A 16,586-nucleotide genomic window follows, 5' to 3' on the forward strand; every position below is an offset into this window, starting at 1 on the left:
TTTTTTAATATTAATTGATATTCATTTGATTCTAGGTGACCGGCCGGTTTCAGCTGGCCGAGTTGAACGCAGGCCAGACCCGGTGCGAGAGACAGAAGAAAAAACAAGTAGTTCTTCCACCCAGCACGAGCCTGAAGATGATTCACAACCCCCCCACGAACTGTGAGTCGTAATTTTTTTTGTCTATATGCTATTGTTTGTAATGGGCGTGTGTATAAGTGAGTTGCGTAATCTGATTTGTTTATTTATATTTATATACATTCTGGGTTAAATGAATGCTCTGTTACGTATTCAAAATTTTTCGTTACGAAGGAATGATAATTTACTGAAAATTATTTTTTTTGTTGTGATGCTTAGATTTTTTTTAAAAATTCATATGCCTTACTTTGTAAGTCCTGTAGTGGAGTGATAGGGTATCAGCATTCCATCCGGACGTTTTCGGATTAAACCTATCCTTTTTCATACGTTAAAAAGTCCCTGTAAGGTAGAGATTATCTGAAAAATTAAAAAGAAATCCAGAGATTTGTTGCAAGCTACTGCTTTTAGTAGTTGAAAAATATTGATTCCTTCTAATGTTATGAATCTTCATTTTATTTTACTAGAAGAAAAAAAGAATGTTTTCCTGTCTTATAAATTTAGTTTTTTTTCTGTTTCTTATGAACATTGGATTTTAGTTTGTTGAAGCCATAAACAAATATACTTGCATCACCGATAGCTGTACCTATAATATGAATTATATGTAGAAGAAAAATTAAGTAGGAATGTAAGAGTATATATGGCCTGTATTGTTATGTGTATGTTTTGCCACAATACATATGTACTGGGAAAGTGATATAAGTTACACACACGTAACAAATTTTTACAATTATGCTATGCTGCATAGGGATTTTTGTTTGTGTAATTTAAACCGTCTTATAAGTGTACAGTGCAGTCATTGTTTAGTTGTATCCTTCAAATTGTGAAAAATAAATAAATACTAACCTGTTATTAACTACAAAAGTATCATTAATGTTTATATATATATATATATATATATATATATACATATAAATAAAGAAATATTAGTCAATATAGATCTTTGACTAATTTGAAATTTTGAAATGCATGAAATTGTGGTAAAATAATCGATAATTGTATGTCACTAGCATTCTTTTTCTTTCTGAACACGATTTTTTTTTATTATTATTAAATATTGTTCATTAAAATGATATTTTAACTTACATAACTAAAAGAATCGCAAAATCTTGCTTCACGATATTTTCTGTTTTTCTTGCAGCTTTTGGAAAATTTCCTTATTAATATTACAGCTACCTCTTTTACAGATTTTCTGCAAAATGTAATTAATTTATAAATTACTCCCAGTAAACATTTTCCTGTTGATTTTCACGATAATAACCTCTCTAGTTTTCCCGTAGAAATATCGATCGGTCGTAATTGCAGAAAAAGGTTTAAGATACCTGTTTATTTTAAAAATATTTTTGCTCTTAAATATTTCTCAAATAAAAGGTATTCAAAGGAAGTTGTAAGAAATGCATTTTGCATTTAGTTGCAAAAAACGGCAGAAGTTGGAACTCCCGTTTGTAGTATAAAAATTCTATTTGCTTTAATTTTCATCCGTTAGGAATGTCTTTCAGTAACCTAAAAATAAAAAAATAAACGTATTTGCCCATAGAATGAGGAGTGTACAGCTTCTGTTTCGAAATTTAAAAAAAATTATTCGATGAATATTTATAAACTAAATTTCATTTAATTTAATCGTTTTCCTTGAAAAGTTTTACTGAGTACATCCTCCTGTGCTTGTAAGCAACAAACACAACACAAGAAACAAATAAAACTATAAAAGTTTAAATAATGGGTTATTTATACAAAATACGATTATAAAATTTTATTTCAATCTACAATATAACAAACAGGTTTGAATTTTTTCCTGTTGTGATAAATTTTGATTAAATTTGAATTTTAAATATTTGAAAGTATGATTGTACTCAATATAATCGATTATTATATTTCAGTAGCCCATTGCTTTCCTTTCTGAGAAAAACCTAATCTTCTCGATATAACGTTAACATTACATTTTCGATGTAAAATTAAATAAAAGAAATCGACATCGAGTTCTGTTCTGTTAAATTCTTCTTCAAAATACGTCTGTTTGACACGGGTGCCAAGTTACGGGTTATTAAATAGTTGCTTATTTTTAATTTGGCGGCGCTACCCGCCAAAGGTCTAAAATTCAGGATCTTAATAGTATTATAATAAACCGAAACATCGGTTATTTATTTATTTTTTTTATTAAAATTGAAATGAATTGCATACATCTCACACAAAAAATGACAATCTGAATTATGTAAAAATACGTTAAATTTCATTAAGAATCCGTGTAATTAATTTGTGGTGTACAAAGTCGTGATATATCGTTTTCTTGATCGGTTTTTTTTTGTTGTATTTTGTACATCATATATGCATAAAATAGTTATAAAGTGACCTTGTCTGTTATTGTTGGATCAATAACAGCTGCTTTTTGCAAACTTTGTTTGACTCATTCCCTGCGTTTCCTGCTTCTTTTAACCCCTGTTATGTCGTCCTAGCTTCTTTTCATGTTTCTTTGATTTATTTATTGCTAATTTGAAATCTTTATTTTGTGTTATTAATAGTTAGATGATTTTTAACTTCCGGTAATCTTTATTGAAACTTATATTTAATCGACATTATTATGTAAAATTAATTTTTCATCCTAGGCTTTTTCTTTGAATTTTTGTTCGTTTATGCTGTGATAATGCTCAGTCGCTTCCTTTATGGCTTGTATCTTAAATCAGTTTATTCTGATATCGGTTTTCGGTAAGCGGCTGATAGGTTTTCTGCCGGCTTTCGTAATTATAGCTATTCAGTTAGAATTTGAAATAAAATTGTGATTAATTATTTTTACAGCTAATAATTATTCAGCGTAAGCAAATTTAACAGGCTATTATACTACACGCCTTCTTTCTTTAGTTACAGCTAGAAAATTTCTCACGTATAACTGCTCCAGCTGCTTGTTTGTAGTATTTTCTGTTGCTCCAGTGCAATGTGTGCCATGTGTTGCGCTTCTTTTTCTGTTGCGTTTTTTTTATATTCATTCTGGTCGTTTTATTTTTTCCGGCTCAGGTTGTGTGCTATAAGTTTTATTACTATAGAGGAGTACTTTATTTTCAGTGAAAGGTTAGAAAAATCAGTAAATTCTGTTTAATATATCGAAAACAGTTATGTTTTAACTGTAAAAGAAAAATCTACTTGTTCTAAATTTTCATTTTTTTTTATTTCTGAATTTTTCTTAAAACACCTTCTATTGTTGAAACTTTTGTTCTATTTTATGATAAGGTCAGAAACCTGCAACCTTTTCAGTTATGTCGTTGCCTTTGAAAAAAAAAAACAGAATCTTTCTGTAGAAGACATATTTAATTATTTTAATTAAAAATAAAAATTACAGTCGTTTTATTGTACGGTAGCTAAATATGTTTTGAAAAATGGAAAACGAAAGCGGTTATCGATGATAAGGTTATTTCCTTACTTTCATTTCAGATCATAATTAAATTTTTTTGTATGTATTTCTTACAGTTCCTTACAAGTAACACATTGTTACGTGATTGAAAGGAGTAAGTAAATTTGTGGAAACCTTTATCCGTCCAAATCTTTGTTTTTTTTCCGACGCATGCAAAACATGTGAGGTTTAATAGTACTAGTCGTATCTGCTCTCTCTGAAAATAGTAATAACCGTTTTCTGGCGTGTAACAGAATAAGTCTTCGCTCGTCGAGCTAATATCACTTAAATTGCGTTGGATTTCGCGTGCTGATGTGCGAAAGTGTAATCGACTCTGCGAAAAAGAAACCGGTCCGGATATCACTTTCCTCTTGTGTGCCCGACGATGGAACTTGTTCTTTATCTTGACTGCAATTGGTGATGTGAATAAAACCTGGCAGTTCCTAACTCTTACCTTGTTATAAGAACGTGCTAAGTTTTGAGTGAATAAAAAAGCTTAGATGTAACTTGGCTTAGTAATTTCTAGGTTTTCCGGACTTCTAGCTCTAGCTTAAAAATTGGTGTAAATAAAGAGAAACCTCTAACTTTTATAGTTTTAGCAGTTTCTAAGGGATTATTAAGTCAGGCCAAGGGGCCTGCTAGCTTTCAAGCTAGTCGTTAGTTTTATTCGAGCGATGTCGAAGTTTATGTATGTGCGAAACAAAAGTAGTACGCTGTTCGCCACGAATCACGTAATTGTAAAGAATTGTTAAGATTCGAGTCTGATAGTGTTAATTACTTAGCCGCCGAATTCTTTAATGAGACAAACACACGTGGAGGAGCTCTTCCTCGAAGAAAGCAAACTGAGATATTTCTCAGTTTTGTTGCCGATCCAAGATTTCAGTCGGGAATTGCCAAACATATTAGTGTACACAGATCTACGGCTGATACACAGATTATACACAGTACACAGATTATCGAATAATCAACAAATATCCGAAACGGATCCACTTTCCAGCAAAAACAGCAGAAGTAAATGAAGCGAAAGTTCTCTGGCAAAGACCGTTTCGTTTACCGAATGTAATAAGTGCTGTGGAGTGCACTCACGTGAAAATAACAAAACCCAAGTTACATGGGAATAAGTATAGAAATCGAAAGGGTTAGTATTAACGTCCAGGATACTTGTGACGCCCTTGAAGGATTTACAAGTGTGGGTGCAGAATGTCCAGGGAATGTTCATGATGCACGAATATGGCGCAGAAGCCCCTGCTAGGGGAATTATGTCAAGTTTTGATGGTGGAGCATGTCACTTGATGACACCGGCTACGCAATATCTCTGTGGTTAATGGCACCATTCAAACCACCTGCTAATGCAACATAGAAAATTTCATTGAAAGGTGTTTCGGGCAGCTGAAAAAATATTCCCAATTTTGGGAAACTGTCCGCGTATCTTTGAAGAAAGTGCCCAAGGTATGTCGGATAGACTTAGCACACATTGCAAAATTCCTTAATGATGTTATTGATAACGACAATAATGCCTTTCATGAGAAGGAAACTGAAGAACAGCAATGTGAAAATGCAGCCACAACTCTTAAGGGGCAGCAGAAACGTCAAGAAATGATGTTTTTGAGTGAATGAAAAAAGAACAGAAATGTATATAATATTATATATATATTTTTTAAGTTGTTTTATTTAACTGTATTAATTTAGATTTTATTGAATTATATTATTATTATTATTATATTTTTTTTCATTTACGAATTAATAAATAAACGTAAAATTACGGAAATCAAATTAAAGAAATAAAAAATAAACTCACGCGCACATCGAAACATGCACGTTAGCGTACGCACAGTGAGACATACATGTACGGCTTACGTTTTGCAATTTTTATGTTGGTTTTTAAATTTTATTTTTTAGTTATTGATTTTATTTTTTAGTTTATTTTTATTTTAGTAAGAAGGGTTGGATTTAAAGGAGATAGATTTGTTTTATAACAAATTTCGGTAAACAACATTTTATTTTGGTCTCATCACTTTCTTAAGCTGAAACCTTTTTAGCACTTTTTCTTATTTTACTTGCCAACAAGTTTCCATCATCAGTAAGTTCTTCCGAATTGCGAAGATCATCATCACTATCCATATTTATAGCAGAAGCGAGTGGCTTACATCCCCTTCCAACAGACAGATTGCCGTTTGACATTTGAGAAAATACTGGATTATTATCTTGGCTGATAATTTCATAAAATTCTTTTTCCCACTTTTTTAGTTTGATAGGCTTGTTGCCTGATGTAGTTTTGTCGGTTTTCTTATTTACACTACTCTTCATTTTACTCAGCAATTTATTTAGTTGTACCGTACCTTCACTTGTAGTTTTCCAAGCTTCTTTTTTGGTTTTAACTGAATTAGGAGTCTTGGATTTTCAGTTATTACTGGATGTACACTTAAAAGTTGAATAAATAGTGAGTGACCTGTCAAATTACTTCACACTGCCATCGTTTTCATCACTAGATGACATTTCTGCTACTAAGATTAAATAACAAATAAAATAGCCAAATCATGCATTGTGAATTGCGGATGAGTACGAGATGATATGACTGAGCCCGTCGTCAAATCGCCGTGTACAGATATCAGAAAGAGAACTGGGGACAGACAAGTTACGACATGAAAACCAAAAACCTAGCTGTAGCTAAGCTTAGCAAATGAAACCCAAGAAATTTCTTACCACGGTTCTTTCGGCTAAACTAACGGTTCTTTCTAGCTAGAACCAGCATTTTTTTTATTCTACTGAATTTTAGAAAAAGCTATAATTATGTTAGATGCTAGCTCGTAGTTGCTAGGTTCTATTAACTTCACCAAATGTTTTCAAGAATGATACGCGTGTTATGTTGTGACGCTTAACGCCTGTCGCGTTTATGACGCTTAGTGATGGAACTTCCTCATTAGGAAAATTTTTAGTTTGACGGTTTGTTTTGACCGAGAAAGAATTTTTCTTGATTATTCTAAATTGCACGGAATGAGAAATTGTTAATCTTGGTGAAGGGCATTGTTTATGGTAGTGTTGTTCATTCAGTGTTGCTATTCATTCAATTTATTTTAAAAGATTAATATTTAAATTATTTCAATGAATGAATCGAAATAATGATTTTCATTCATATAATTGAATCAGATTTAATGTCATATTTATGTGGTACAACACGAAGAAATTCATTCATGAGAATCTAGAACCGAACATACTTGTTTGCTTGTGATAGTAAAAATGTGTTCTGTTAGTAAACCGTTTAAAGAAGCCTTGAGATAACGTCATTAGTTTATTAATGATTGCTTTAAAAGCTTCGTTGAACAAATAGGTGTGGCTTTTCAACAGATTGCCAGTGGGCAAGATTTTTTTAAAAGTTTTTTCCTAAAAGAACATATTGCAAATAAAATGTTCATTACGGGATAAATTTTATTATTCTTTTCAACTATTCTTCGGTCCGTAAATGTGATTAATGTAATATTTTGTGAATATTTTATTTATTACTTTGTAGAATGTAATTTCAACTGAATAAAAATTGCTTGATTTGTCAATTTATATTTATGATCTACTTACGTAAATTCGAAGTCAGGCAGCAAATTTATATTTCATTTTATCATTGTTCAAGAGGTTCGTTTATTGATATATTGAACTACGCGTCAATGTAGCAATTCTATTTTTTCGTAAAAAATATTTTTGTAATATTATTTCTCAGATCGGCTTTCGTACATTTCATTTCATTGAAGATGCGAAATAAATTAAATTTGATTTTATAACGAAGTATTTATTCTTCGATGGTTCTATTGTAGATAAATATTTTATAAAAAACATACATAATAAATATATAATTCATATTTTTTACAACTACATATGTAAAGTTAAATTATTTAAAAAGAAATCCATTAGTCGTATAGGTTTTCGATTATTATATACAAATAATAATGTCTTATTTACATACTCGATTTTTGTTGTTAATCTACGTTTTTGTGTTATCAATCACTCAGTTAAAATGGCATTTTTTAATTATAATGTTTTTGATTTACTCATGGATTTAGTTGTACATAATTCGGCGTTGGAGAATTGGCTTAAGGAATCTATTTTAAGAACTCTTGTTGTGTCAATTGGGATGGACTGTGGTTGATAATGGTCATCTTTTGTTATATTTTTATTTAAAACTAGTATCTGGGTCACCAGTAAAGACGAGTGGCAATGCACGTTTGCATGTAGACTAATTCACTTTCTACATTTCTGATTCTTGCATTCTTAATCAATTATTAATGGATATTCCCTTAACCGTTTAATCCTTAACCGTATATATATATATATATATATATATATATATATATATATATATATATATATATATATCCGTGATATCAAATTGCCCGGCAATCTCTTGGGAGATGATTTTATAACCAAAAATAAGAAAAAGTTCATATATATATATATAAAAGTCAGAAAAGGTTCGTTTGCGAGTTTCGGCTCGCGAAACATTTAGTTCTTCTTTCTGCTCTTTCTGTGAAATTAAACCGTACTAAATTTCTTAGGATACAAATGGAGGGGTAAATTTAATGCTTCCTTATTATGATCTTTTATGTAAGATGTTGAATAAAATTGGTCCCAGACCTCTATCTTTCTTATGTTTTAAGAAAAACGGAGTATAAAACGAAAAGGTTTTGTGAAAAATATACTTCTTTAGGTTTAGAATAAAATAATTGTGTTAATTTACCAATACACAAATAAAAATTTGTAGTTAATTTTATAGAGAATTTAATTCTTAGAAAATTAATGCACATAACGTCTATTAAAATTAAATGAAATTAAGAATTCAACTTTAATTAGAAATAGAACACACAAACTGAATCGGAAAATTTATAATGATTTTAAACAATGGGCAGCCGTATTGAGCAACTGCTTTGAAGAAATGTTTGCAGCTTTATAAAGTAAATATATTTTGATATTTATTTATGATATTTATTTTGATATTTTAGAAAAAATCAAAAAGTATAAAATTTTTAATTTTTTACGTCTATATTTTATTCATTTTTTTCTGTTATTGATAAGTTTTCTATTTGTTTTTATTTACATTATGTTCAAATATTGATGAAAATTGTTCTATTTAAAATCGTTTCACTTTTCCGATTCAGTTTGTGTGTTTTGTTTCTAATTAAAGTTGAACTTCTGAAATTTTGTTTAAATTTAAATAGACGTTATTTACATTAATTTTCTCAGAATTAAATTCTATACAGAATTAACCAGAAATTTTAATTTGTTTATTGGTAAATTAACAAACTTATTTTTTTCCTTAAAATACTTTAAAAAAAGTGTATTCTCAGACAAATAGTTTTTGTGTTTTTTACCTCGTTTCTCTTAAAACCTAAGTAAGATAGAGAGGTCTGGGACAACTTTTATTCAATTTCTTAGTTGAAAGCCCATAAGGAAAAGTACCAAATTTAACCCTCAATTTGTACCCGAAGAATTTTAGTACGGTTTAATTTCACAGAGGAGCAGAAAGCAGGGCTAAATGTTTCGCTAACTGAAACTCGCAAACGAACGTTTTTCTGACCAATATATATATATAATATGAACTTTTTTTCTTATTTTTGGCTGTAGAATTATATCCCGAGAGATTGCCGTGCAATTTGCAATCATTTCATTGCCCTGTTCGTTCTCGATTTTATTTTGATATTAATGTCCTCGTACATTCCTTTGAAATACAGTACCTAAAAAAATTACCTTTTTTTTGTTTGAATTAAAATTTATTATTATTTGTTATAATATCGACGTATTTAATATATTGTAAATACATGATAATTCGTTAAGCGTACTAATTTAAAGAAATTGTATTCTGTAAGCGTTTCACTTAGATGTTACCTTAGTTATTTTATCCCATAAAAATTAATAGGCGTACGAACAAATTCTTAATCACAAGTTGATTTTGTGTAACATGGTGGTTAAGCGCTTAGCTGAATGTAAAAAAGGACACAACGTAGATCGAGGCATAATCATTCTTGTATATAAGTCAAATTTATTATCATTTACCTAGTTAACAGTATTGCTAACATTGTTTTTTATTCTTGAAATTAGGATTAGGGGTTCATAAATAATAACCTTATTAGTTTCGCCCAGAACAAAAGAAAAAAAGAGTTGTTATAATATAAAAATTGGAAAGTTTGTCTGTTTATTTGCTACATTATCACGCGAGAACCAACTGACCGATTGCTTTAAAATTTTTAGTGTTATCTGAGGGAAGGTTTTAAGCCAGCCATAGATCGAAACCCCAGTCCCGTTGGTGGATGAATTTGTTATTTAAAAATATTCATTAAAGAAACAAATATTAATTCTTTTAATGAAATGCTGTTAAGCGCAGCCTGGTTTCACAAGACCAAGAAATCAAAGAGGAAAAATTCAAATCCTAGAGTTAAAACGAGCATATAAATCCGAAACTTTCCTACACTGTGAGGACAACGAACGCGCGTCGGGAGTCCAGGGAGCCCCCTTGCTGGACGGTCGGGAGAGCGAATCGCTCCCTGAACGGCTAGTGAATATATATATATATATATATACGAGGTGTGTGAGAAAAGTGATGAGATCGGTAACTGAGAGAGATCTGGCAACGCTGTGTCTATCGGTCTGTGCTAGACCTTGTGTTTTTGTTGTGTGTTACAAAAATGGAGCATCGGGATTTAGAGCGACGTTGTGCAATCAAGTTTTGTGTTAAACTTGGGGAAACCGCGAGTGTGATCTTTGAAAAGTTGAAACAAGCCTATGGGGAACATTGATTATCAAGAGCACAAGTTTTCCGCTGGCACAAATCATTTTTGGAAGGCCGAGAACACGTTGAAGATCCTCGCTCAGGGAGACCTTCTTCAAAATCTGACGAAAACGTTGAGCGTGTGAGGGCTCTTGTGAGATCAGACTATCGTTTAACAATAAGGATGATGACTGAACAGTTAAATTTAAACACTTTCACCGTACATCAAATTTTGACAGACGATTTGGACATGCGAAAGGTTTGTGCAAAATTGGTGCCGAAAAACCTCACAACGGAACAGCAGACAATCGAAGAAACGTGTGCGTTGATCTTCTTGAGAGGATTGACAATGACCAAGAATTCTTCAATCGTGTGATCACAGGTGATGAATCTTGGATATTTGAGTACGTTCCTGAAACAAAGCGGCAAAGCGAAGAGTGGCACACTCCGTCATCTCCTCGACCGAAAAAATGTCGAATGAGCAAATCAAAGATAACCATACTGATTCGCTTTTTTGACAGTAGGTGTATCGTGCATAAAGAATTTGTTCCTCCAGGACAAAATGTCAACAAAGTGTTTTACAAAGGTGTCCTTGAAAGGCTCAGGAAAAGAGAGACCAGACGTTGCAGACAAGTGGATGCTCCATTGTGACAATGCCCCGTGTCATACGGCCATTTCCATCAGGAATTTTTGACCTCAAAACGCATATCTACGGTTCCTCAACCCCTTATTCACCTGATTTGAGTCCTTGTAACTTTTCCCTTTTCCCGAAATTGAAACATATTTTAAAAGGACGTCATTTTGGAACTCTGGAGAACATTCAAAAGTCTGTGACCGACCAGTTAAAAGCCCTACCAGTTAAAGCCTTCCAGCCCTGCTACCAGGAGTGGGAGCAACGACTCCGCCGGTGTATAGCTGCCCAATGGAACTACTTTGAAGGGGATAATGTTGTTTGAAAAAAATAAGAACTTTGGTAAGTTAAAAGTCCGTCTCATTACTTTTCTTACATACTTCCTATATGTATATATATATATATATATATATATATATATATAAAAGGTTAAAAACATAATACAGAAAATTTTACAGACTACACTATGTGTTTTTCCCTTCCGACGATAAACCTTTTGGCTCAGAAGACATTAAATCTTGTATATACAAGTTAAAATAGAAAGATAAAGAAAATGTTGTTCTTCTTGAAGAAGGTTTGGTTATAAATAAAGTATACACAATCTGATAGCATATCTAATGTTGCTTAATGGCCGCACGGCATACCGATTCAAATAGATTCAGATATCCCGGGGACGTCCAGATTGTCATATCCGCAGCAGGAGGAACAGTGTTTTACATTACAGAAATTCATTTTTTAAGATAATAATAATAATAATATAAAATTATTACTACAAAGAACTTTTAGTAAAACCGGTTTTTTTGGAATATCATGCAAGTTCACTGTCTTTAATTCACGTAAAATACAGATTTTTTTTCATTTGTTATATTGAAGTTGATATGCAAGTAAATTATTACAAATAATCAATTCAAATGAGGACCAAATCGTCTACTAACGAATCATCACTGTATTTAAACCAAGGTTAACTAGTATCCTTAAGTTGTTGTGGTGAGTATTACTGCAGGAAGTATTAAAATACATATAAAAAGAGAATTTATATTTTTCATCGCACTTTAAAATAAAAATAAAAACTGATACAATATTATGATCGGTATGGTCCTTATTATTTCATCACATTTTAAACATCGTAGATTTTTTTATATGATTTTTATGAATTTCAATTTCTTTTTTCTTAATGTCGGAATTTATTTTTTCAAAACATGGAAACTCCGTTATTATCAATAATTTATGCATCATTAAAGATTGGAATTCTATCAAAAGCATATTAAAGGAAAAATTAATAACTATTTTCCCGAACGTATTAGATATGTTTCTCATTAACTTTATTTACCTTTAGGCTGATTCTTAAAATCTTTACTTCAAACGTTTTCATAATAAATTCAAGTACTTCGGTCTGTTGTTAATCCATAAATTTGTTAGTATACTAATTTCTTAAAATCTTGATATTATAATTAGTTATTTTGATTGAGCTTGAAAATGAAGTGATATGCTAAAAGGAAAATCTTCTTCTATTGCAGACATAAGTAATTTCAGATTTCAGCTTCATATTTAACAGTGAAGAAGGTACATTCACTTAAGTCTGTTTGCATAGTTTTCAGTTTCATTCATTTAAAAATTTGTGAGTGTTTAATATTTTATTTTAAGTGTCTTGCTGCAGATATTTAACCTTATTTAAGAAATTTTCCCGTGAAATGAAAGATTGTTACTGTTTGAGCACTTGGTTCTTTTCCGTTAATTTATTACTACCTAATATTTTACTACAATAGTGTTTCTCTACCTGTGGGGCGCACCCACAGGAAGGAAAGCAAAACGAAATACGTTCTGATATAATGAATAATAAAATACACATTACGCTGATATAATACACTTATAATAGGTTTGTATCAGTATTGCACATTGCACAATGTATTAACTTATCAGTACTAAATTAAAAACAAGTTGTTAAAATCAAATAATTATTAGGGACTCCCTTTGGGCCTGTCTTGCAGAGCAAAGGTTTTGGAAGGAATGTTTAATATTAGAATGACACTGTGAATTATTTTTCTATATGTAATTGAGATCTGTATTTAGTATTCAAAGCAGCCACCGCAGAAAATCCGGTTTCGCAAAGGTAGGATGTTGAAAATGCTAATAGTATACGAAATGCTCTTATTTCAGAAAACTCAAAAATTCTCTTGTTTCGAAAATGCACTTGAGTGCAGAAAACTCATCATTCATCCCTGCCCAAAATTAAAAGAAAGGTTTATTACTAAATTGTCTTTGAATTTCGCCATTTGCCGTGAAATCTTTGAAGATTTCTTCGTCGGCAGTTGAGAGCCCTTCGGGAGTATTTTGAAACGGATCCCTAACTCACTAGCGTAACATGCTGCCAAGTTGTCGTCAGCAAGAAAATACTTTTAAAATTCTTTACCAGCATGGCTAAATGACTTTCAATGGTTAAAAAAACAACATTCACGTGTTGTTCTTCAGCCTTGTAACTTTTAACACATTCATCCAAATTTACAAACATATATAAGTTTTTTTGCTTTAAATTTCTGCTCCACAATTCCAATTTTCTACTAAACGCGTTTACTTCATCACTCGTATCCAACATTCGTATGTGTATGTGCTCCTTGGAGTTAAAGATTCAAGGTATTTAATTTCTCGTATTTGTCGACCAAGTAGCTTAATTCCATCACAAATAAACCATCTCAAAAATTCTCGGCTTCCGGTCGGTTTCCTCTTTTAGAAAAATGGCGATTTCATTTAATAATTCATAAACACCTTGCAAAAATTTCCCACGTGATAACTATCTTGCCTTGCAACTAAATAGCAACGCTGAATGTACTGCACCCGTGTCTTTACAAAGTGCAGAAAAGATTCTAGATTTTAGGGGTCTCATTTTTATATAATTTTTACTACAGTTAAAACCGTCGTTAGCACAGTATTTAGATCAGGACTCGTGTCTTTGGAACCCAGAGATTCTCTGTGAATCGTGCAATGTGTCCAGACACACTGGAGAGTTTTGTTTTATAAGTCTTGTATACTTTGGAATTTTCCAGACATTGAACGAGCACCATCGGTGCATATTCCGACACAATTTTTCCACTCTGTGTTTGCTTCGTTTATAAAATCATTTAAGTTACCATCATAAAATCGAACATAGGCAATGAAATGAACATGTTTATTCATATATGTTGCCTTATCAAGCTGAATTGAAAACAATCTGTCTCGCAACTTCCCGAAAAGCTGATGTATATCATCAGCATTTTAAATGACATACAGGGATCTCTCTTCTTTATTTTCTTCAGTACTAGTAAACCCAAAATTTAAGTATTCTTGAGAATATTTTAGGAACCACGCTCGTCTGTGCGCTTGTTGATTGTTCACTATCGCCTAATGCTCGCTTACGCCCACTTAACGATTTATCTGTGATTTTGTGTAAATCTACTGCCGTGAATATTTAATACCGTGAATTGCAATTAACACGCAAATTACAACGTACACATTCACGATAGATTCGGTAGCGATAGAAGTATTGACTCGACTGAGAATGGCTGGAATTGAACGAGGTGCACAATTTATACAAGTTTGTGCAGACGATGTAGAATGTTCGAGAGAAATCGGAACTTCTCGCGAAGCCGGGAGAATCTCCGATATGGTGGAAGTAAGACAGAGAGCTATAGAATGGCATCGATTCTGGTTTTGTCAATGCAGCGGATAGGTGTTGTCAAATATCAATAAATTTACTTATCCTTGGTAATTTTTAAGGCTTGTAATTAAGGTCGTAGTAGCTTTAGCGTCAAAATACTGAAAATACATTATTATTGTACACATTGTTATTATATGAGAGGGGGTCGCGATGAAAATTAAGATTGAAAATTGGGTCGCAAATACTGAAAGGTTGAGAAACGCTATACTAAAAAATACTTTTACTCATATATTGTGTTAATTAAGTTCGTTATCTATTAGTTAATACACAAAGTTAATTAGTTTACGTCAAGATTAACGTTAGGTTAGGTAACTCATAACGATTCCGTGTATTGAACTTAGTATAATTATAACATAATCTAACGCTCGCTTTGCTCGCTAACCTCGTCTAATTAACATTAAATATACGAATTAAACAGTGATATTTAAAATGATAGTGAGCTAACTGAAAATAACCCCAGGGACCTTGGACATGACGGACTGCATACTTTTAGGAAAGTACGTTAAGTCAACTTTTTTCGCAGTGGGTTTATTTTAAGACTCCTGATGAGGGAACTGTACTGATGCAGCGCCAGAGAGGATCATAACACAAAAGCAACGAGATGCAACTCGGTAACTGAGTGTGCGCGTATATTTCTGCAGGCAACAGAAGCCGTTCCCGACATATCTTCTTATCTCCTGTGAACGTTTTTAAAAATATTTTTTGTTGTTGGTAGTTTTAAAAAATACCAAATGAGTAGTTATTAAATAATACTCTTTGCTAGTATCGAAAAGTAAGCCCACTCAAAGTGCAGTAGACAAGATACTGTCAAAAGTTGGTAAGTAATTTAAAAGTAGGAGGAATATTATTATATGTCACATAAAGATACATTTCTCTCCCCATCCTATGTACACCCGCCCGTCAGCAATTCTTACCTGGAAGCATGGAAAATTAAATACTGCGCACCAATTATTTACGCTTACAAAAACTTAGTGTTACTATAGTTTCGGTAAATCTGCATGGATTTTGTTTTTGTTTGTTTGTAAACAAAGTGTCTGAAAGAAAAGCGATAAAAATAAGTTATCGAAAACAAATGTAAGCTACGTAATTAGAAATGTATTGAGAAAGGAACACGAATAGTCTAAGCAAACGTTAAACTTATACTAGATGAAATAAAACATTATTGTATGTAGATCTAACGCGTTGCCGCAGAACTGGAGATGGTTGGACGCCAGGTGTGGAGGGGAGACGTATGCTCACAGCTGTAGCTTGAGGATGAAAACTTCCCCTCCGGTGTTCTTTACCATTACATCTGCCTTTCGACATTTTGAAACTCGAAATTTTATGGAAAATATGCATATATAGTTATAACTAAGAAAAAGAACCAATCTTTAAAATTTCATGAAAATCGGAAAAAGTCTTTTTCCGGTACTACTTTGCAAACGGAAGAAAGATCGAGTTGAAATAGCACTTATCCCCGTCCGTCAGAAAAAGTTATCTTTAATTAAAAAAAAGCTTATTGGTTTAATTTATCCACTTCTGTGAATTCAAATATATTTGTCTCACTATTATTAGTAAATTAACCAAATGAATAAAATATTTAGGCATAAACCGTACTAATTATTGAAATATTTCATAACTGTATTTCATGTACTTAAGGTAATCTTGTATTCATTGATTAATTGAACTGTGACTGTTCTACTGTTGATCTTACTATTTGCTTTTCAAAATCCAGTGGAAACTACGGTTCCGCATTTGGATTTTAAAACGTGTTTACTTAAATTTTCACGAATAAAAATGATTAAATATTCAAACTTCAATTTTTGTGTGTTTCTTGAAAACTTCTAAAATAAATAGTTTTGTTAAATAGTATCATATAGTGTTAACATAACCGCGTATTCCGTTAAAACCATATGACAGAAAAAACATTTTTTTCTTTGAATAAATTTCTGATTTTAAATTATAGATATTCTATTTAATAGCGTTTACAAAGGTAGTTTTAAAGTAAGTTGACTTTGTTCGT

The 16,586-nt window shown here is 31.8% G+C and overlaps 1 protein-coding gene across 8 annotated transcripts in view; it reads left to right on the top strand.

Annotated features, from left to right (window-relative positions):
* The window catches only part of RhoGEF2 (Rho guanine nucleotide exchange factor 2), a 1,010,441-nt gene that overhangs the window by 669,930 nt on the left and 323,925 nt on the right, over positions 1 to 16,586 (top strand). For all 8 annotated transcript variants that reach the window (XM_075355529.1, XM_075355530.1, XM_075355526.1 and 5 more), the window contains one exon: positions 36 to 162. In XM_075355529.1, the coding sequence (XP_075211644.1) occupies positions 36 to 162 (127 nt within the window). The remainder of the gene's footprint in view (positions 1 to 35; positions 163 to 16,586) is intronic.

This window comes from Lycorma delicatula, chromosome 2 (genome assembly GCF_047948215.1).
Source record: "Lycorma delicatula isolate Av1 chromosome 2, ASM4794821v1, whole genome shotgun sequence".
NCBI lineage: Eukaryota > Metazoa > Arthropoda > Insecta > Hemiptera > Fulgoridae > Lycorma > Lycorma delicatula.